The sequence below is a fragment of the Carassius auratus genome, chromosome 14, assembly GCF_003368295.1.
Source record: "Carassius auratus strain Wakin chromosome 14, ASM336829v1, whole genome shotgun sequence".
NCBI classification, from domain to species: domain Eukaryota; kingdom Metazoa; phylum Chordata; class Actinopteri; order Cypriniformes; family Cyprinidae; genus Carassius; species Carassius auratus.
This window is the reverse complement of record NC_039256.1, coordinates 15605038-15629588: the sequence shown is the minus strand read 5'-3', so window position 1 is coordinate 15629588 and position 24551 is coordinate 15605038. Positions and strand designations below refer to the sequence as shown.

Genomic DNA, 24551 nt, shown 5'->3' with positions numbered 1-24551 from the left:
CCACAAACATTTGCACGAATTATCCACCCAAATTGTCAGTAATCTACCGTAATGCAAAAACTCATTATATTTACTTTAATGTGAAATTTTATTAATTTATTTTTGCATAACTGTAATTACAATTTGGGGGAAAATGGGTAAAAAATGTTAATGTCAAACTGCAAAAATTCCTAAACGGCTCTTTGTTTTCAATGTAAACTCAAGTTAGCGTTCTGATGATGTTTAGAACACTTCGATGAGGCAGAGAGTTTGTGTCTGAAGTAAGATGGGTAAACTTATTTGTTGTTGATGTGTCTGTACGGTATATAAGATGTGACTGAGGAATGAGGGCGTGGCACTGCACTCACAATAGCATCCCCAATCACATGACCATACCATTGTGTACCAGTCAATCACTCATCATCTCTGATGACATCACCTTCACACATTAATATCTTTACTAGTCATCATCAATCGCTCCCATGCGCTGAGGATCCTGGGAAGGGTAATGGATCTTGCCTGGAGGTCTCAAAGCCATCAGAGGAGGTGGATCATGGGAGGTCCAAACCTGAAACCACACATAGTATGCTTTTATGCTTTTATGTATTAGCCTACATTTATTTTTTAGCTCACATTTTAGTTTTTCCATTAGTTTATGCATACATACAGTGGGGATCGAAAGTTTGGGCACCCCTTGTAGAATCTGTGAAAATATGAGTAATTTTCAAAAAATAAGAGAGATCATACCAAATGCATGTTATTTTTTATTTAGTACTGTCCTGAGTAAGATATTTGTACATAAAATATTTTAAAATGTATTCCACAAGACAAAAAAAATGCTGAAATTATTAAAATAACCCCACTCAAAAGTTTGGGAACCCTTGGTTCTTAGTACTGTGTTCTGTTACCTGATGATCCTCGACTGTCTTTCTGTTTTGTGATGCTTGTGTATGAGTCCCTTGTTTGTTCTGAACAGTTAAACTGAGCAGCTTTCTTCAGAAAAATCTTTAAGGTCCTGCAGATTCTTCAGTTTTCCAGCATCTTTGCATATTTGAACCCTTTCCAGCAGTGACTTTATGATTTTGAGATGCATCTTTTCAGACTGAGGACATTTGAGGGACTCAAACACAACTATTTAAAAAGATTCAAACATTCAGTGATGCTCCAGAAGGAAACAAGATGCATTAAGAGCAGGGGGTGAAAACTTTTGGAATTTGAAGATCAAGGTAAAATGTACTTAATTTGTGTACCGGGAAACATACAAGTATCTTCTGTTGCTTACGAAGGGCAGAACTAAATGGAAAAAAATTATATTTCAATAAAATAAGACAAATTTGGCCATCTTCATCGTGTTCAAAAGTTTTCACCCCCTGCTCTTAATGCATCTTGTTTCCTTCTGGAGCATCAGTGAATGTTTGAATCTTTTTAAATAGTTGTGTTTGAGTCCCTCAAATGTCCTCAGTCTGAAAAGATGTATATCAAAATCATAAAGTCACTGCTTGAAAGGGTTCAAATATGCAAAGATGCTGGAAAACTGAAGAATCTGTAGGACCTTAAAAATTTTTCTGAAGAACGCTGCTCAGTTTAACTGTTCAGAACAAACAAGGGACTCATGCACAACCATCACAAAACAGAAAGACAGTCGAGGATCATCAGGTAACAGAACACAGTATTAAGAACCAAGGGTTCCCAAACTTTTGAGGGGGTTATTTTAATCATTTCAGCATTTTTTTTTTGTCTTGTGGACTAAATGTTAATATATTTTATGTACAATATCTTACTCAGGACAGTACTAAATAAAATATAACATGCATTTAGTATGATCTCTCTCATTTTTTGAAAATTACTCATATTTTCACAGATTCTGCAAGGGGTGCCCAAACTTTCGATCCCCACTGTACATGATGCTGTTTTGTTTATTGTTGTTCAAGCAACTTAATTGATTATAATTGGTCTATGAACCTTTTTTTTTAACACAATGCACTTTTTTTCAAATATAGTCATGTTATCGGACAGGGCCGTGCACAGGGGGGTGGCCCGGTGGCCAGAGCCACTGCCCCTCTGCCCTCATCGACTGAGGTGCCCCTTTTCCCCACCGCTCCGCTCAAAGCATTCCGTTGATTCCGCGAATCCGCTCCAGGTTTTCTCGCTCGCTCCGCACTCCGCAGCATCACTCACAGTATGTGTCTGCGGCGCTTGTGAACACGACAGTTCACGAAAGCTGTCGCATTAACAGGTAGGCTATTTTTTTTGTATTTATGTCGGTAATGTTTTGTGCTCTTGGTCTTCTACTAGTGCTAACAACTTGTACAACATTGTACACGTTCTAAGAAGCTGCTTGTCTAATCAAATTATAATTTTACTCTCGATCAGATCAGATTTAATACAAATAACTACATTTTCTGTTGTTGGCACACTTTGTAGACAAGACAACCATAAAAAACAACAAAAAAACAATGCCTTCACAAAAAAGAAGACAGAGACAGAGAGAGAAAGAGAGAAGGGAGGCTGCTAAAGGCAGTTCAACATTGCAAACATGGATTCAAAGCTCCAGCAAGCCAGCAGGTAAATCATCATATAGAACAGTTAGCAGACAGTTTGTCTGTTTAATTATTGTAAGTATATCTCCCATTATAATCACTTGTCTTAGTTGAGACTAACACATCATAGGCTCTTAATGAGTTGTATATATAGACTTAGGTTGTATGCTAATATGGAATTAAATGTCTATTACTTATTACTCCATTGAAGATGAGGCAGAGGCAGGCTCAGAGAGTGAGGGAGAGCCCATTCAGCATCAGCCAAATCAGACACTTACAGGTAAGTGTTGTTAAACTGGCTGACAATAAAGGATTCTGAATATGCTAGAGTTTTATAACAAGAAAGATAGACATTAAATTATTTGAATGGAACAGTAATTATATTACAAGAACATACATTTAATTAGCACTAAAGCCTAACAATTGTATTTAAAATATGATTGTAACAGGTTTGTCATTCATTCTCTTTCAGGACATGGTACCAAATAGAAAGGTTTTGCTGTAAAAGGAAAAGGTAAATACCAAAATGTAAAACGGACGGTAAATAGTTTATTATCATCAATGTGTAATTATGAATCATAAAAAATTTAGTTATCAAGATCTTTCAGGACATAGTACCAAATAAAAAAGTGTTGCTGTAAATGGAACCAGTAAATATAAAAAAGTATCAGTAATGTGTAATTGTGATGTTCTATCAAAACTTCTACAATAAAGTCTGATATGAATTTGAGCGTGCACTGTCTTCTTTTTTAATTGTACATTTTGTAATAACTGGATAATTTGTGTTAACAAGCAATCACCACCTTAGTGCCCCTTTTTTTTGGTTTAGGGCACTGCCCCTCAAAATGTCTGTGCACAGCCCTGTTATCGGATGCTTTCAATAAACGTGCATTGGTAATCTTTTGCTCGATGCGCCCTCTTGTGGCCCTTTAGGGGGTAAGACAAAAGCTTTTCTTCACCTTTACTGAAATTGTGCATTTTAAATTCGAATATAATAAGTACAAAATTCGAATTTATTTTTCAGCCATTCTGACAACCCCACTGAGGAGTCTGACCTGTAGGGACACCCTTCTCCTCTCAGAAGCAGCAGATATGGGTCTGTGGCGAGGTCATGCCAGCATCTGAGTTCTGGATCTGACACAGACAGGAAACCAAGAGTTTAAAAGCACGTGCTACGATTTTACAGATTTCTTTTTTTCAGGCCTTGGAATTCTTAGATCTCTCTCTCCATGTTCTGAGTGTAATATTCCTTGTTCTCGTCTGGACATGTCTGTGTTTCTGACCTGTAAAAACAAAGATTATAATTTAAGGCCATTGTTCCCAAACTTTTCTGTCAGTCCCGCCAATTTGACTTGAGATTTTGTTCTGAGATTTCAAGTTCATATTTTGATCATTTAACACCACATTCGCATGTAAACAATTTTTAATTTATTTAATTTAATTTATTATTTTTTTATTTTAAATGTATTTTTTGTAATGTTTCCTTTTATTTTTTAATGGATACACAGCCCTGATTTGCAAAAAAAAGATGTAACACTACCTTTTGGTTTTGGTTTAGTTAAAAAAATATCAAATATATCAGTAAAACATTCTGTCACATACAGTTTGTCCACAAAATAAGAATGAATATTTAAAAAAATTATATAAAGAAGTGTGACAGAATGCCATTGCAAACATACCCTCTGATATAGATGGTTATTTTAGGTTATATATATTATATTATGTATTACATAAAATAAAAGATTAATACCATTAAAAAATAATTACTTGAAATAAAATAAATTACATATTTCAAAAAACTATTTTATGCCTAAAATGCCTAAACTTGATGTACTAAAATAACTAAAGTTGCAAAAAAGAAAAAAGAAGCATAGAAATACATAAAAAAAAACTAAAAATTACTTTAAAATTAAAATAATATAAAAATAAAAACGAATATATAAAAATAAAAACTATTATAATATCTCAATTATACCACTATCAATTATCAATCAGTATCAGTCATCACAGTTTTTTCTCACAAATTAATATTGAAATTAATAAACAATTATTTTTAAATAATTATATAATATTTTTATATAAATTTATCAAATTTTGTATTTAAATGCAGTAATAAAACAATAATACTAATTATTATAATAAACAAACAAGCACATTTAATTTAGTACAAGTATGTTAAACATAACTCAGGTTATCCCATGAAATAAACTGCATGTCTTGTCTCTTTTTTAGCCTATAGAAATATAAAATAATATTCTTGATAAACAGTAACATTTAAATATATATATATATATATATATATATATATATATATATATAGTTATTTTAGTACATCAAGCTTAGGCATTTAAGGCATAAAATTGTTTTTTGAAGTATGTAATTTATTTTATTTCAAGTTATTATTATTTTTTAATGGTATTAATCTTTAAGTTTATATAATATATATAATTATATATTATATATATAACTTAACTAAAATACATAACTATTAGAATACATTTAAATCCACAATTTCAACAAATCAGTTAAATATATTTACTAAATGACATTATTGTTTCTTTCTATGCAGTTCTAACAGAAAGTGAAAAAAAACATATGAAAAAAATGGTTTTAGTCACATGATTATCTACATTTAATTTTCACAGCCCTGAATAAAAAGCAGCTTTAACCAACTCTTGAACATCCATAAATCATATTTATTTGTCTTATATCTCTTACACGGAAAATGTATATTTGTCATTATAGTCATGATGATGTATTTTAGTACATCTGAGTCATTATAAGAGTGCACTTTAGTTTGTCACACACACCACAGTTGCTTTGGCTTATCCACAGGTCATTACACACACAAAGATACAGCTTGAATAAAACCAACAATAAAAACAACCTGTGCATAATAAGCACACAGTTACTGTGAACATGAAGCAGCAGCCCTCAATCAAACAGAAGGACACATGTGGAAAGCTCCTGTATTCTGCAATGATGTTACAGCATAATGATATGAGACATCCATAATATTACACCTGAAAACATCTGCCATTCAAAGCCTTCACACACACATCACAAGCAGATTAGAGGAGAACGCAAGCTGTCTTAAAGTCAACATTAAAGATGAGGGAAGCATCATATAGACAGCATATAGCTTATATAGGAACATATCGTGATCACACAGGCTGCGTTTAAACTCAACGGACCTTATTCATGAGAAACAAGCTAAACTTATTGGAGTAGATCATGCATAAAAACGGATTTATGAACCATTTCCACACGTTTTGTAAGGCACTATTCTTCGTAAAGCTGCGTTTGAATGAGTTCTATACAAATATATAGAATTAAATAGAACATTTAGCTAAACAAAAATTTGCTTTGCTAGTGTTTCTTGAATAAAGGACCAATAAAAGTTGCTTTCCTAAAATACCACACTTTCATTTATTTTATTTTTTTTAATGTACGTCGTGTTAATAAAGAGTCAAAGGCTTCAGAACATTAAAATATCTTATGGAAGACAAAATGATGAAATATTTCCCACTCTCCATCTAGTGTGGAGTGTGTGCTTCGCCCTTCATGTTGATCGTGAGGTACAGTACAAAATTATTAGCTTTTATTTTTTTTTGCATGTGTGCATTTCCCCCTCTCATCAACAACACTCAATGCAGCTGATGTCCATTAATAAGGCACATTTTCCCCTGAGACTGTACATGATATTTCTCAAACACACACATACTCAATGTAGCTACTGCCAATGAAGCAGTTTAAAAAACATTCGAGAAAGGCCACAAACTTAAAAATTAAGGTTTGCTGTATTAAAGTTTTCTTAAAATGTACATAAGCCATCCAAGATTAGATGAGTGTTTCTTCATTAGAACTGATATGGCGTAATGCATTGACTTGTTCAGCAATGGATCCTCTGCAGTGAATGGGTGCCGTCAGAATGAGCGCCCAAACAGCCGATAATGATGTAGCATCATGAAAGACCTCTTACAGTACTAACATTTCACTTACACTTAACATTTACATGAAACATTTCAGAGTAATGAGGTTTTGAATGTGTAGGTTTCATAAATTTCGACCATTTTGAGCAGTCGTGTTCAAAGGAATTCTGAATTTCTCAAATATTGATATTTCATCAAACTGGTTTTTGCTGTAATTCTTGTAAAAGATTTAAATTATAAATATTTTCTTCATTTTTTAATTAATAAACAGTGGTTAAACAGGGAACTACACTTGCTCACTTATGCCCTTAATTAAAAAATAATAATATAATAATAATAATACTCTGATAAAATATTAGCCTTCCCATTACGAGATGATATTTGACTCCTTAAAGTGATGTACCAATACCTTAGTAATGGCATCTTTCTCACTTTATTAAGTATGTAATCTTCAGTCAAATTCAAAAATATATATCTATAAGCTATTTAAAAAAATTCTAATTAAAACAACTAGAATATTAATAAAAGTTAACAATCAAATGAAATCAGTTTTAAAACATAATTTGTGCTAGAGAAAAAGTGGCTTGTAGGTGTATTGTCAGGGTTTAATGAGGCTCAGCGGTCACATGAGTGCAATTTAATTCAGAACTTCATGTTGAGGTTAATGTTTTAAATATAACATTTTGTATATATAAATATGAAATGATTTAAATAACAGAAAAGATTAAATGAAAGTAAAACTGCCAGTAGGTGGTCCCTGATTTTATCCCTGAATCTTTCATGCAATTGATTCGTTTGAACAGTTGATTCGTTCAGGAAAGAAGCCACCGTCTGTCTTTATGAATAGATCATTGATTCAGATTCGTTTAAAAACGCCCATTCATACATAAATGCTGCTTGAATGGAGATGCGCAGCAGGTCAGCTGTTACTTTGTTTATTTTGTCACTATTTTTGTTGAATACAGCAAAATTAGGCAATAGTGTTAAGATAATGCAATATCACTTAATATCAAGTCTACTTTATTGTCAATTCTTCCACATGTACAGTACATACATACAGAGAATCGAAAATGTGTTAATATTAACTTCTTGTTTAATTAACTGTTGTATTAAATCAACATCTCCACCTTGATCATTAGCACGGTTTCGTTTAGCCTTTGACAGCACATATAGGAAGATTTTTGAAATAGCACCATTCTACTAAATAATTTCATTTCAGATTTATTTCAAGTACTTTCAGGGAACTTTATTTATTTTCAAGTACCTTCCAGGCCTTGAATTAATGTCTCTGATATCCGAGTACTTTCAAGAACCGTGGGAACCCTGTGTGGATTATTGTGATGTGTTTATCAGCTGTTTGGACTCTCATTCTGACGGCACCCATTCACTGCAGAGGATCCATTGGTGAGCAAGTGATGTAATGCTACATTTCACCTTCATCTTGAAATGAGGATGAGTACATTTTACATGCACAATAGCATGTTTGGCTTATCTGCATCATCTCATTAGAAAAAAATGCACTTAAATAAAAGAGGAATATTATTTTGTCCTCAATAACAGCATTAGGTTATTTTTGCACATGGATTTCTCTTCCCTTTCTCCCAAAATAGTCAAAGGCAAAAATGATGGTGTCAATGTAGGGACGTTTTCCTGAGGCAGGATGTTTAAAGCTGAAGTCGAGTCGAGAAACACAGCTGATCTAGGGTTTATAATCAAACTCTGAAAGGCATATGAAACTGATGCTACATCAGTTGACCACAAGCGCTCTCAGGCCTCTTGTTTTGAACTAGGTCTTTTCAGTCATGGGACCCAGATCAGCTCTGTTACACGTCCTCTGCTTTACATTTTGATGTTGGAGTAAAGCTCATCGATCAGTTTCCTGAAGCAGTCCCTGAGGTCAGCGCGTTTGGCTTTCAGGGTGGGCGTCAGGAGGCCGTTCTGGATGGAGAACATCTCTGTGTGGAGAGCAATGTCCTTCACCTGAGAAGAGAAGATGATGATTTATTATATCATTTCTTTATGCACTTTAATGCACTTAAAAATATTAAGACCTAAATTTAAGATTTACATATTTGAAATGCATAAACAAATTTCCATCCTAATAAAGTTAGGGCCAGTTTTACTAAACGGGGCAAATTTGCACAAGAGTGCAATTGCAAAACAGTGCTGATGGGTGTGAAAATACCTGCGGGTGAATTACTAATAACATGCAAATTAAAGAACACAGACGCGATCTAATTTACATATTGACCAATGCAATATACCAAGCGCAGCACAAGTTAGCATAGTCGCAAAAAAAAAAAAAAAAAAAAAAAAAAGCCACAATACGTAGAAAAGAACCTGAGGCCAAAAAATTATGATTTGCTAAAAGTTTTAATATTTGAGCTTTCAAAGTCATCTTTTATTTCTTGAAGCAAGTTCATAAAAAATAGCATGGCTTGGCAGACGATATGTTCGGATAAAGTGTTCTTCTGCATTCAAAATAAATTGATACATGTGGAAGAAATCCTCTCCCTTCTACCACGCACTCTGTTCTCTGTGATGCCTCCTCTAGCAACAAAAGTTACAGCCATTTCAAGCTTAAAATAGTTTAAGACCTGCTTCTTTTGGGTGTTAAATAATGAAGCAAATACAAGTAATTTGACGAGCGTAAACCTTAGTAAAACGTGTTGCTTGATTCATTTGAAAACTCTCCTCCCATAACTTTTCTGTCTGAAAGAGAAACTCCTAAAAATACATATTCAATAAGGTCAGGTGCAAAAATAGCGGTCCACTCCTTTTCAGCGCTAATTCGTCACTGCATTTTTAACGATAGAAATGTTAGTAAACTGGTCTTTAATGTGATGCATGTTTGCCAGTCACACTTTAATGAAACCAATCAAATTTCTGTAAAAGTACTAAAAAAAAATTACATTTTAAATACACAATAACTAGGTTTATGTGTTTATTACTAATAAATCAAATTTGTTCAGCTCTCATGAACATTTTAACTAAATGAATATTGCTTGTTCCATACTTTAGCCTTATACACACTTCTTAAATAAACATACGTAATTATTTTCCCAATGAAAATATTAGTGGTAATTCAAAGCGCAATTTGTGCATGCATTTTGAAAATGTGATCATTTAAATAAAATCAAATGCAAATAATTAATAATAAACTATGTCATGATTGTTTGGAGTGCAGAAATCATACTTGGTTCTTACTAGTTTAATTTATATATAATTCACAAATATGCAGCACACAAAGTTTATCAGTTTAAGTTAAAACTGTGTAATCCAAATGAGTGGAAATTTATATTTTTGGAGTCTATCAAGACGAACCTCACCTGTTCAAAAGACTTCAGGCCACTTTCTTTACCCAATTTGACAATATCTTCCAGAATGGCTTTCTTCACCTCCTAGAAAAAAACATAAGACACATTATTTTTCTCTCAAACTTTGTGACTTGTTAGATATATGCATTTTATATTAGACCCAAATATACCCAAGAATGCAACTCTCTGAAAAGTGGTGAAGTGAATAAAAATGCACATGGCAGATCTGTCTTTACCTTATTTTTGCACAGTTCTTCATACGAGCCCTCTATGCCTCTCTTCTTGGCCCAGCCAGGCAGAAAGTCTGGATCAGGCACAATGACGGCTACCAGACGGGCCTGTGGAGAAAATGAGAGAACAATGAATAATGAAGACTTGTCCTGTAACGCCTGCATCTGCGTGTTGTTCTCGCTCTCCTCACCTGCAGACTGTCTCCATGAACGAAAGCCTGCGCCACAGCTTCGCTCCTGATGTAAATGTTCTCGATCTTCTCTGGAGCGATGTATTCACCCTGAGCCAGCTTAAAAATGTGCTTCTTACGGTCCACAATCTTTAGAGTGCCATTCTGCAAAACAAAAAACATGTGGTCGTCAAGTATGATCAGTCTGATTCTTTTACTAATCACTGAAAACTAGAAATTAATAGAACTATCAAACTAAAACATTTAAATAAAGGCATATTTGACATGAATTAAACCTGATCTGCTAAAAGAACAAGTAGCTAAATAGTCATTTGAAATATGAACATTCAAATAAATGCAGCCTTGGTGAGTAGAAGAAACTAAAACATAGTAAAAACTCAAACTTGAGTAGTTTTAATTCCACATGTACACATTTAATTAGCTGTGTCATGTTTGATTATTTGTAATTCAAAAGTAGTGCATCTCAATTCTTCATTTTCTAAATTAGAATAAAATGTGCCTGTGAATACAGAATAAAAGTCCTCTATTAAAGCACTCTTACCGGCAGCCACCTGCCAATGTCTCCAGTGTGAACCCAACCGTCTTCATCAAGAGCCTCCTTCGTCTTCTCAGGGTCTTTCAGATACCCCTTAAAAACATTAGGACCCCTCACACACACCTGCCAGAAACAACACCGGTCAAATCACACATCTAATAACACATACACACACATCAAGGTTATTCCTGCTAAACCATGATAAAAATCCTTTTTATTATTTGATGCAAAATAAACCTTAAATGAAATAAATTAACTGAAATAAACTTCTTTAGAAATTCAGTCACTAATTTCTTTAGATAAATAAATAAATAAAAACCCAAAATATTAAAAACTATAATGGTGTCTTTTTTTCCCAAAGCATTAACAAAAAAAAAAACTTAATACAGCTGCAAAACTTTTTATTTATTTCTCACATTACTACGTTACACCACATTAAATTAAATTTTAATAAAATAAGATATATTTATTTTCTGTATACTTAATATACAAATTAAGTCAATACAGTAGGCCTTTATTTAAATTACAGTAAATGATTAATTGTGATTAATGGCATCCAAAATAAAAGTTTTTGTATAATGTGTGTATACTGTGTATATTTATTATGAATATAAACACACAGAGTATATATATTTCTATTTTTATATTTAAGATTATATATAAATATATTTAATCTATAACCATGACATATTTTTCTTAAATATATACATGCATGTGTTTGTATTTATATATATATATATATATATATATATATATATATAGCCATACTAAATATACACAGTAGCCACATATATCACATAAACAAAAACTTTCATTTTGGATGCGATTAATCATTTAACAGCACTGCATATATAATTTTTTTTTACAAATCTTAATCTTTAATACATTTAAGGTCCGTACGTATAATAATATGACTACATAAAATAACAACAATAGAATCTCATTTATATTAAAACAACACACACACACCTCTCCCTCGCCTTTAGTGGCATAATAGTTCATCTCTGCCACATCCACTAGTTTGATGTCATTACAGGACAGAGGAGGTCCAACATGACCTGCAACGACACCATAAACCAGTCAACATAAACATGCACCTGTGTTAATAACTGCACATGCTTCAGTGTGTGTGTGTGTGTGTGTTACCCGCAGTCCAGTCTCCTGGTAGTGTAACTGTGCTCCCTGCAGTGCATTCAGTCTGACCGTATCCTTCATAAAACTGCAAGGAAACAACATTTAGTTCACATCCAGCAGTATAAGATATGGTGGAAGGAGTCTTAATGTATGTGTTTAGGTGATCAAACTGACATTGCAGCCCAGCGCAGCTCGCAGGAAGGTGAGAACAGGAGCTGAAATGGGAGCCGCTCCAGTTATCATCATCCGAACCTGTCCTCCAACACTGGCCTACAGGGGGCAGCACAGACCCATTACTACACTAAACACTACAACCCTTTCTAACTCTGTCAGCACAGAAGACACAGCAAGCACATTCTCAGGTCAGTGATCACCTGGACTTTCTTGAAGATGATCTTGTCCCACACACTGTCTCTCCTCATGATGCCGCTCTTCATCTCCTTCTCTTTCCTCCTGAACGCAAACTCCAGGATGCGTCTCTTCAGGGAACTGTTGGCCTGTCCGTAGATCTGCGAGAGCGTTTGACTACATTACTACTACACTACAGCATCTAACATGGGGACACTACGAGGGGAAAGACATGAATGAGGGGACACAGATCATACAGCAATACAGTCATCAATGGTTACTACATGCTTTATATGTATTTAGGCATATGATCAGTTAAGTATTAGTACTACCACTACTACAAATAGTGCTAAATTAATAATAATTATAATAATATTCAAAATAAGTTTAATTTTAAATCAATGAACTACATTACTATTTTTCTAGTACTACTATTTCACAATTAAATAAAAAACATAATAAACAACAACAACAAATTGTTATTACTTTTATTATTACTATTACTAAAAATATTTTATTATTCTTTAATTATACAAATGTAAATAAATATTATTAATAAATACCCTTTTTTATAGTGCAGTAGTTTTAAGGCAATTGTAATATATTAATAAAAAATATATTATAAAAAAATAGTTTTTTTAATATTTGAATAATAAAACTAAATAATACAAAAATATTGCAACGGTTAAACTATTTGTACTTTTAAATAAAATTAGTTTTTAATAATAATAATAATAATAATAGTGATAATACTGTTATTAAAGTAATTTTTTTATTATTTTAATTATACAAATTAAAATCAATACATCACAATTGCATTTTTTACAATTAATGTATTATTATTAATAATAATGATCATTTGAACAAGCAATTGCAATAATACTATTTGTACAATTAAATAGCATTAGTATTTAAAAGAATTAATAATATGAATAATATGTTTTATTTTACAAAAACAAAAATTGCAATATAAATCTGTAAACAAACATTAAACTACGGCACTAATTAAATTAATTAAATCTTGAATCTATTGAGCTTTTATTTTGGTCAGAAACCGCAGGGAGAGCATAAAGAGTCTCTTTAGTTAATAACAGTTTCATTCAGGATTTTCAGTACAAATATGGGAAGATAAATGCAGAGTGCTGCATTTTCAAATGGACGTTGCAAGCAACCCAAGCAACTCTGATTTACACATTCCTTATACTAATATCAAGACCACATCTGTAAGCTCACCTTGTCAAACATGCGGTTCAGCAGACGAGGAACCACAGGGAACACGGTGGGCTTCAGGGTCGTGAGGTCATCCATCAGAACTCGGATGTCACCCTGGAAGTATCCGATACGTCCGCCGTGCATCAGCATCACACCCTGAGAGTGAGGAAACAGCATCAGTCCACATGAACACACATGAGCTGTTTTAAACCACTTATAATGTGTTTATTAAAACACTCAACTAATTTAAAGCACTCATCACAGACCTGTACGACTCTCTCAAACATGTGTGCCAGGGGCAGGTAAGAGATGTGTGTGTCCCGAGGACTGATGGGGCAAGTGGGCTGCAAATATGACCATCAGAAACATTACAAATTACGGTTTAATAATCTGTTAAACATTTGCATCCTGCTTTCCAAATGTATTAGAAGTGTTGTGTGATTATAGGGCTTTTATTTGAGAATGCCTTTACCTTTGTGACATTGATGAAGGCAGAAACATTAGACACTATGTTTCCGTGGGTGAGCATCGCTCCTTTAGGGTTTCCTTGTGAGAAACCAAACGAGAAACCTCGTGTCCATCATTACACTCAATTTTTTTTTCAAACTGATACTACATCAAGAATTTGGAGTGCATTGGTCAGACACTTTTATCCAGAAGACATTACATTGCATTGAAGCCAAATGTACATTAATGTCAATTTGTGCATTTTCTGGGACTTGGATCTTCGTGTTGCTAGTGCGTAGAATTAAGTAAAATAAAACATCATACCAGTGGTTCCACTCGTAAAACAAATAATAGCCAAGTCATCAGGCTGTGGGGGCTGTAAATACAGGAGAAATAAAATAAATATTGAGAATTTTTAAGTAATAATAAATGCACAGAAAAGTAGCATCCAAACTTTTTCCGGAACTAAACGTTTTATAATTATAAAATATATAGAAAAATAAAATACAGTACTAACCAAAGGATTCTGTCGATGAGCCTTGCCGATATTCTGCAAAGGAAGGGAAACTTATTATAATAAATGATGGAGGAAGTTCAGTGAAAGAGGAAGAAACTGCAAGGTGAATGAGGTTTGTGTCTGTGACTGACAACAATCAAATATAAACAAATATAAATACACTTAAGCAACTTAAGATTATGAAATGTAGTATTAAAATAAACGCGTAATATTAAACTAAAAAAATGACTAAAAATTTAATCAATGTCAAAATAATAAAATAAATCAATTAAAATAAATATGTAATAAATGACACATTTAATCAAACTATTACATAAAATACTGAAATAAATCATATAAACAAAACACACTTATTTATAAAATAACAAAATAATGAAAAATAATAATGAAATTTAAGTGAACTTAAATCATAAAAATTTAATAAATACACAATATTAAATTAAACATTTAATCAAAAATGTTATAATGAAAATTAAAATGGAAATAAATATAAATATAAATAAATAATATAAATATAAATATAATAAAAATAAATACAAATACTAAAATATCATCAAAATTACATTTAATAGAAATAAAAAAAAATTATATTGAAAAATACATAAAACAATTCATAATAAAACACTTAAAAAACATACTAAAATTTTATATTTTATTTCTTTATCTGCATGTCATGTGACCAATAACAGTCATCAAAGGAAAGTGGACATGCAAAAATGATTTTTAATTAGTGAAATATATACACACATATATATACATACATACATATATATACACACACACACACACATATATACATTATATACACATTACATATACACATATATATATATATATATATATATATATATACATATATATATACATATATATATATATATATACATATATATATATATATATATATATATATATATATATATATATATATATATATATATATATATATATATATATATACACACACACACATGCACACATGCATGCATGCATACATACATACATACATACATACATACATACATACATATATATATAAAATCTTTTTTTTTTCTTTTTTTGGGGATATGGTGCTGTATGGTATTCTTTTACATAGTTATTATTGTACATGAATGAGATATTCATATAGTTCATCCAATTCCATAACTGTATCATGGTCCTTTTTTTGTTTTTTTTTGGCTGGAAGGATGTACTGTAAATAGCAGCTGAAGTGTCAGTGAGCTCTTCCACCCAGTTTCCGCAGATGATCCGGGGCACAGAAAGACAAACAGACTCCACCAGACGCAAACACAAACATCGATCGCATTCGCTGGGGTTAAGCAAAGATTTGAGCAGACAATCTGCGGTTCATTCACCTCTGCGTCTCTCAGACTGATGATGTCGATGCCACACTGCTGTGCTCTGCTGACCAAATCAGTGTCAAAGTTTTCAATGAGGATCAGGGTTTTGACTGAGTGCTGTCGGCCCGAAACACAGTCCAACAGCAGCTTGACCTTCTCAGGTACGTCACATACAACTGTAGAGATACAGGCTGCAACACACACACAAAAGCATGCAGTAAAACAGTCATAAAAAAAGAAATTACATTCATATTTAGTTATGAATCTCTAACCCTAATAATGACCTAGCAAACATCAATAAATAGACAACAGGGACATCTTATATGACACATCTGCATGCAAACTAAAACCAGTGACTAATAAACAAACTAACTTTATGTAAACACACTAATTTCAAGATAAAAAAAAAAACGGACATACTTTTTTCGAGGATGTAGCTTATGGCTTCTGTGCCCAAGGTGTCATACAGAGGAACTGATATCAGAGAGTAAGTGTAGCAGGCCAGCTCTGAAATCGTCCACTAGATGAAGATTTCTGACATTAGTGAATCTCAAACGTTACAAGATGAACTGCACATTGAATCACTGTAACCCGTCGCTCAAAAATTTAGAGTCCCAAACAGAGCAAAAACTCAAGACGGGAGATTTTAAAGTTGCCATTTCAATTGAAATTTAAATTAAAGATTAATTTGATCTTTTAAAGGTGAAATGTATGTTTTGCATCAGTACCAATCAGACTTGCAAAAAATGATTTATAACTTTTTTTTTTCCTGTGTTTGGTCATACAAAGACTCAAAAACTTGTGCTTCTGGATATTTTTTTTTTTTTTTTTTTAAGAGAATTTATTATACATTTATACATTTGGAGAAATGTAGCATTACATCACTTCTCTCTGCAGTGAAAAACTCTTTCAGTGGGTGCCATCAGAATGAGAGTCCAAACAGCTGATAAAAACAAATCCATCATTAATCTATTTTCATCTTCAAAACTCTTTCTTCTGGACAAGTATGAATCAATAATCCATGATAAAGCTTCCTCCAGTGAAAAGGACGGTTCTCTTTTGTTTCTGATTATGCATATTTCTATATTGATTCAGACAAGACTTTTTTTAATGGAGAACTCAATATTCTTTATAGAGGACCTATATTTTTGCCTGAAGAGATGGTTTACTATTAAATTCCCAAAAACATTATAATTTTCCCGTCACAAGACATTAGTTAATGGACTGGAGTGGTGTGGATTACTTTTGGATTATTGTGATGTGTTTATCAGCTGTTTGGACTCTCACTCTGACGGCACCCATTCACTGCAGAGGATCCATTGGTGAGCAAGTGATGTAATGCTACATTTCTCTAAATTCAGTTATGAAATCTTCTGCAATGTTCAATTTTGGGTGAACTATTCCTTTAAGATGAATTGCATTATTAAGTTAAACCAGGTTCAAATCTAAACACGAGTGTAAAGATGCATTTGGGCAATTAATCAGATATTTATTAGCTCTGACCTCTGGTCTGTTCTGAGAGAAGATGCCGATGTAGGGATCTCCATCCTTAGAGTGTCCTTTGTGCAAAAATGCTGATCCCAAATTCTCTGCTCGCTCAATCACCTGATGAAGAGGAAATGACAAATAACTTAACCAAACCAGAAAACGACTTCTGCAGTTCACTTTGCACAAGAATGGCGGAAATAAAGAAAATTATTATTTCTCTAAATAGTTTTAATTCATTTTTCCATTGGAAACTTAATATGTGACCCTGGAGCACAAAATCAGTCTTAAGTCGCTGGGGTATATTTGTAGCAATACCCAAAAAAACATTGTATGGGTCAAAATTATATATTTTTTCTTTTATGCCAAAAATCATTAGGATATTAAGTAAAGATCATGTTCCATAGAGATATTTTGTAAATGTCTTACCATAAACATATCATAACTTAATTTTGGATTAGTAATATGCATCACTCAGAATTAATTTGGGCAATTTTAAAGGTGATTTTCTCTTTATTTAGATTTTTTTTTTTTTTTGCATCCTCAGATTCCAGATTTTCAAATAGTTGTATCTCTGACAAATATTGTCCGATAAAACTAACCATACATCAATGGAAAGCTTATTTTATTCAGCTTTCATAAGTTGTATAAATCTCAATTTCCAACAATTGACACTTAAGACAGTTTTTTTGGTCCAGGGTCACATATGTTAAAGATTATCAGTGCATGCCAGTATAATGTGCAATCTTTGTAGATTATTAACAAGACAACAACATAAGGAATGTACATTTGACAGCGTCAGCAGTTAAACAAGTTCCCACATGCCCGTTTTATAGTTTGACCACCTGTGTAAGTGCAACCTTCACAAACACGCCAACAACCTACAAGAAACCTGCACGTAAGAGGTCTGAAATCCAAAACCAGCTTCACCACAAGTGTGTGTCGGACGCTCTGGTTACACGTCACACAGATTAGGCATTTTGAAAGAACAATGTCTCACTCTATGAATTACTTCACAGGTTTTACAGCATGCTAGATGTAAATTATGTAAAGTTTTTATTAAATGACCCACTGCACCAGGTAACTTATTATCTTTTAAAACCAAGGGAACAGTAAATGTGAGATATAATAAATCCCAAAGCTCATTAAAGATGGGCGGATGGCATGCACCAGTGTGAGGGATGGGACAGGTCTGCATTGTGACATTTTACATGTGTACTATTGTCTTAAAACACTTGTGTTTTTCTGTGATGGATTTCACAAATTAAGATATTTTTGATGAAATCTGAGAGCTCTCTGACCCTGCATAGGCAGCAAGCATAGACTACCATGATCAACGTACAGAAACGTAGCAAGAAGATTGGTGAAATAATCCAATTTTTTTCTTCTTCTTCTTTTGAGGACAAAAAGTATTCTCGTAGTTTCGTAAAATTACGTGTTTGGAGCGACATGAGGGTGAGTAATCAATGACAGAATTTACATTTTTGGATGAACTATACCTTTAACATAGGAAATATAAGATAAATGCGTTGTTTACATACAAAACTGCAAAAATAAAAATCAATCTTTGTGATGAGGTTAGTGAAAATATCAGAAAACTTACAGTATTAAAAAAGCATGCATCAATTAGGAGAAGCATGGATGAAAACAAGAACACGGATGCAGAAGTGTCATCCTACCTCTGAGTACGAAAGCCATTCATACGGCTGCTTTGGTTTTCTTGATCCAAGACAGGGACCATTTTCTGAAAGAAAATGTAAAGATATCACATAAAGACCAATTCGATTTTTCCGTTTTGTGTTTATATACAGAATATTCAACATCATGCGATATATTAATGCTGACCAATTAACCACAGGTTGATATTGACGCATTTCATTGTAAAATATAACTAGATTTTCACCCAAATCATTATATAAAGTTAGATATACAAGTATGTTCAACTTGATCATTTATTTATTGCTTCAAGGTTGAAATAAAAGTTAAAAGTAAAGTACATACTTGACTCCCTGAGACCCCTTTGAAACCACTCGTATAGGGTCATGGCGTCCTCGTAGAAATGGCTCAAGAGCGGTCCTCCGTTTAAAACAGCCGCTCGACGAGCAAATTCTCCACCCTGATCGACAAAAAAAGATTTTATATCAAATCTCTGATTACAGTAAGACAGGCTTTGAGTTCATCTTAATGTAGTATTGTGTTACCGGCAGCTCTACTGACTGCATGCGCAGGTCACAGGGTGCTTTGAGGGCTTTGGGTCTGGTGGCGAACCAGTACGCCGTGACGGCGGTGAACGCACCCATGCCGAGGAGGGTGTTTGTGGAGAGACTGTGGAAATAGTCCCTCACCTCGGACAGCTCAGGGATTCGCAGCTGCTTCAACAGCTCGTGTGCCTGCATGACTACAGTGAACTCAATCTGTGGAGGACAACAGAGGTTAAAGTAGACACTACTGTGCTTATATCCTAGCACAGGGGGAAAAAATACTTTGATATTACCATATTTATGTATCATGGAATGGCAAAAAATGTTGAAATACAAAAATCTGATAAGCAGAGTTGACGGTATCTGGCCCTTGATTTGTGTAGTCAAAATTTAATACAAAAGAAAAATAAATAAAAGTAAGTGGTTTACCATGGCACATGTCCAAAAAAAATGTATTATTTGTGATATCACATACATCCATATATACATAAATAATACCAAGGAAATTTAACAGATCAAAAGGTGGTTTTAACAGGGGACAAAAAAAATTCATGGTACTTTTAGCAAACACAAAATAAGGTTGTCTTACTACTTGTATATTATATTCATTCATTAAACACAGACTGATATATTTCAAATGTTTATTGCTTTTAATTTTGATGATTATAACTAACAACCAAGGAAAATCACAAATTCGGTATCTCAGAAAATTAGAAGATTGTGAAAAGGTTCAATATTGAAGAAACCTGGTGCCACACTCTAATCAGCTAATTAACTCGAAACACCTGCAAAGCCTTTAAATGTTCTCTCAGTCTAGTTCTGTAGGCTACACAATCATGGGGGAAGACTGCTGCCTTGACAGTTGTCCAAAAGACGACCACTGACACCTTGCACAAGGAGGGCAAGACACAAAAGGTCATTGCAAAAGAGGGTGGCTGTTTACAGAGCTCTGTCCAAGCACATTAATAGAGAGGTGAAGGGAAGGAAAAGTGTACAAGCGATAGGGATAACCACACCCTGAAGAGGATTGTGAAACAAAACACATTCAAAATTGTGGGGGAGATTCACAAAGAGTGGACTGCAGCTGGAGTCAGTGCTTCAAGAACCACTATGCACAGACGTATGCAAGAGATGGGTTTCAGCTGTCGCATTCCTTGTGTCAAGCCACTCTTGAACAACAGACAGCATCAGAAGCGTCTCACTGCAAAAAGGACTGGACTGCTGCTGAGTGGTCCCAAGTTATGTTCTCTAATGAAAGTAAATTTTGCATTTTCTTTGGATATCAGGGTCCCAGAGTATGGAGGAAGAGAGGAGAGGCACACAATCCACGTTGCTTGAGGTCCAGTGTAGAGTTTCCACAGTCAGTGATGGTTTGGGGTGCCATGTCATCTGCTGCTGTTGGTCCACTGTGTTTTCTGAGGTCCAAGGTCAATGCAGCCATATACCAGGAAGTTTTAGAGAACTTCATGCTTCCTGCTGCTGACCAACTTTATGGAGATGCAGATTTCATTTTCCAGCAGGACTTGGCTCCTGCACACAGTGTCAAATCTTCCAGTACCCGGTTTAAGGACCATGGTATCCCTGTTCTTAATTGGCCAGCAAACTCGCCTGACCTTAACCCAATAGAAAATCTATGGGGTATTGTGAAGAGGAAGATGCGATATGCCAGACCAAACAATGCAGAAGAGCTGAAGGCCACTATCTGACCAACCTGGGCTCTCATAACACCTGAGCAGTGCCACAGACTGATCGACTCCATGCCACACCGCATTGCTGCAGTAATTCAGGCAAACGCACTCCCAACTAAGTATTGAGTGCTGTACATGCTCATACTTTTCAGTTGGCCAAGATTTCTAAAAATCCTTTTTTGAATTGGTAATTGTAAAAGTAATTTTCTGAGATTCTGAATTTGGGATTTTCTTTAGTTGTCAGTTATAATCATCAAAATTTTAAGAAACATTTGAAATATATCAGTCTGTGTGTAATGAATGAATATAATATACAAGTTTCACTTTTTGAATGAAATTAGTGAAATAAATCAACTTTTTGATGATATTCTAATTATATGACCAGCACCTGTAATTTAAATTTCAAAAAGATCAAAAGAAACATGAGAAATGTGTTTGTGTCTGACAGGCAACTTTCTTATTGCCCTTCAGTGATTCATTAAATCAGTCCTGTTAAAAAAAAATGTATTGGCACATTATTGAGCTGTAAAATCCTGACAAGTGTTTTGAAACATTGTGGAAAACCCTTTGATTGAATCTTAGCAGTCAATTGGTAATCAAAGTTGAACTGTGACATGCTATCTTTACAGGGAAACAGTCAGTGGTGAAGGGTCAAGCTGATGAAATGATCAGATGTTCTGCAAGGTCATCTTCATCTGTGATTCAGTACACATCAAGCTTAGGTTTTATATAACAACAAACCTCCACAGCAATCAACACTCCTGTCATTAAACCTACATTTTAAAAAACAGGTTTCTGGGCAAAATTAACACCAACAGCTTAAACTAGTGTTGGCTACATTGCGACATTATTTTCCATGACTTCTGAGCTCACTTCCCCCACATTTCTGCTAAGTACAGAATAAAATAAAACATTAAGTCCTACAGTGCACTGATTGTCAACATTTTTAGTTGAACATAAAGAAAGTTTTTTATTTGATTAGTTTGTCACAGAAACTTAGGATCTGAACATTGAACAAATCCAACTACACATTATAATCATATTCAAATTAACAGTATAAACTACAAATTTAATTTGCAACAAACTAACCCAAGCTAACTTAGCAACAGCATTATGATGCCATGAGTCACCTTAGTCAGCTAGCCTATGTGATTCAGGTTAAACCTTGCGAGAACGCATTACCCCTTTAACCTCTCACCCACTTCTATTCTTACTGCCCCGGGTCGGATCTTTCTGAGAAACAGCCTTCACTTAGTGAGTAATAACAGACACAGCGTGAAGCCCTTGTAAAACTCATGCATGTCTGCATACAAACAACGCAGAGGTTAATTATAATATTGTGGAGTCTTGGAGCTAAAATACTACAAAACCATTTAATATCTCTGCTCATTCAGAACAGCAAATACTAAGTTCTCTACATCTGACATAAGCAACTGTACTATAAACAAGTTTCTCCGAACTTGGCTAGTAGACGCCTTTGCTTGAAAACCTGCCCTTCATCAAGGTGTTGACTACAAAGTCAAACCATCTCAAATCACTTGGCAAGAACACAACATGACCAACACACAACACCACACACACACACCCACTTCACCTGAAACTAGAAGAATGAGGTACGTCCAAACCTGGGGTGTCGATGTGCTTCCGGCACCCACAGAATCACGCCAACAGAAGGTTGAAATGACCAGGTGAAGGAAAAAAAAAAAGTTCAGTCTGAACAACTACGGGTTGAGTTCATGTGGCAACCGCAGTTCAGACCCCTGCCGACTCCTTCCTGTCCCTTATTGGACAGAAACACTTGCTGCGTCAGCCAATCACAGAACAGGAAGTCAAACAGGCAACGACCAATAGTTAAAGTACTCAAATAAAACCACAACTGACTAGAATGATTGTCACTGTGTCAATACTCACAAAAGAACTATATGCTGATTACATTACGCCTGATGTTCTGTGATAAAAAATGACTGAATTTATTTTGTTTTTATTAATACTTATACTTAGAAAGGATGTATTAAAATGCTCAAAAGTGACCACTAAAATAAATTTATAATGGTACAAAGATTTCAACAGTCTACTCATTAAAAAATCCTGAAAAAAACAAACAATGAATTATGATTTACACAGAAAATAGCAGTACATCTGTTTTCAAACATTTGTAATAATTGGACATGTTTCTTGAGCAGCAAATATAATATATTAGATCACAGGAATAAATTACATTTTAAAATGTATTCATTTAGAAAACGGCTATTTTTTATTCTAATAATATTCCACAATATCAGCCGTATTCTTGCTCAAGTAAATTAGGGATGCCCTGGTTGACCGGCCATAAATCGGTTTTCGGTCTTTTCTCGGCCAGTTTTTCCGGAAGTGCGCCCCACGTGCACATACTACATTGTAATCATTCGCTATCATGTCATTTGTGTGGAAAGTATTTCAAAAATCTGTGCGCAGGACAATTGTCTCTGGCTAGACGTCTGAGGCACAGATAGAAGGAAGCGGTCAGCCGTTTGTGTACTGGCGCAAAAATAAGAGCCCCTTTCCTGCTCACTGAAGCTGAGCGAGCGCACTGTACCTGCCCTGTTTTCTTTTTTTCTTTTTTGTAAAGTAGAACTTGCATACACATTTGAAAAGCCAGAAGTAAACGTCAGTTCTATATAGGATGATTATTTTAATTTTACAAAAAGTGTTATATTCAACCAATTAAATATTTTCAGGGTAATGATTCACATCTATTTTTTATTTACTTGAGTCAATAGTTATTTATTTTTCATTGGCTTCAAGTAAAAAATATAGATGCTAATCAATACCCAATTTTTTTTTTTTTTTTGGACGAAATGAAACACTTTGCATCTGATTTTAACATTTTGGAATAATATTTATATAGCATTACTTTTATGTAGTCTCACTGGTAAAACCTTTTTTTTAAGCCAAATTTAAAAACTAAAACAAATACTGAATGCTGTTTAAGAAACCTCTTATATAATGTGTGTTGATTGTGTTGTTTGGATTGTAGAAACTATGCAGTTTTGCCTTTAATTTCATTTAGTTACAGTTAATGTTTTAATTAAGGCCAGTTCTATGTAGTTTCAACCCATTCAAAAACAAAAGCTGAATGCTGATGTCTGTATCATCTATGTTTGTACTGAATGTTGGCTACTTAGGGCCGTTTCATAGTCAACGCATCTGTACGCATACGCGTCCCCGAGGCTACGCATCATTACGCGTCGGCCGCCATTATCCGTCGGTGCGTAGCCAAATGTGTCGTCCCCCCTAGGTTTTTGATACGCGACGCGCCGATTCACGCAATACTAATGCGTTGTCGGTGGGGGCGACATTGCAAGTATTGTACATTAATTCAAGTATATTGTGTTTTACAGAGGAAGAAAGGTTTGAATACAATGGCGGGACGAAGAGGAAAAATTATGCGAACTTCTACGTATTCATCCACACAT

The 24551-nt window shown here is 34.0% G+C and overlaps 1 protein-coding gene across 1 annotated transcript; it reads right to left on the bottom strand.

Moving 5' to 3' along the window:
• Positions 1–5194: 5194 nt before the first annotated feature.
• LOC113113791 (long-chain-fatty-acid--CoA ligase 1-like) lies at positions 5195–22815 on the bottom strand. Its single transcript, XM_026280276.1, has 21 exons — positions 22691–22815; positions 19409–19621; positions 19209–19323; positions 18887–18951; positions 17226–17327; positions 16143–16242; positions 15738–15913; positions 14383–14415; positions 14190–14241; positions 13891–13964; positions 13685–13762; positions 13440–13574; positions 12233–12367; positions 12033–12128; positions 11871–11943; positions 11694–11782; positions 10731–10847; positions 10190–10333; positions 10005–10106; positions 9781–9852; positions 5195–8431 (listed from the first exon to the last, which is right to left on the bottom strand). The coding sequence occupies exons 2-21, from the start codon at positions 19601–19603 to the stop codon at positions 8291–8293; spliced, it is 2094 nt and encodes a 697-aa protein (XP_026136061.1). The 5' UTR covers positions 19604–19621; positions 22691–22815; the 3' UTR covers positions 5195–8290.
• Between the last annotated feature and the right edge of the window lie 1736 nt (positions 22816–24551).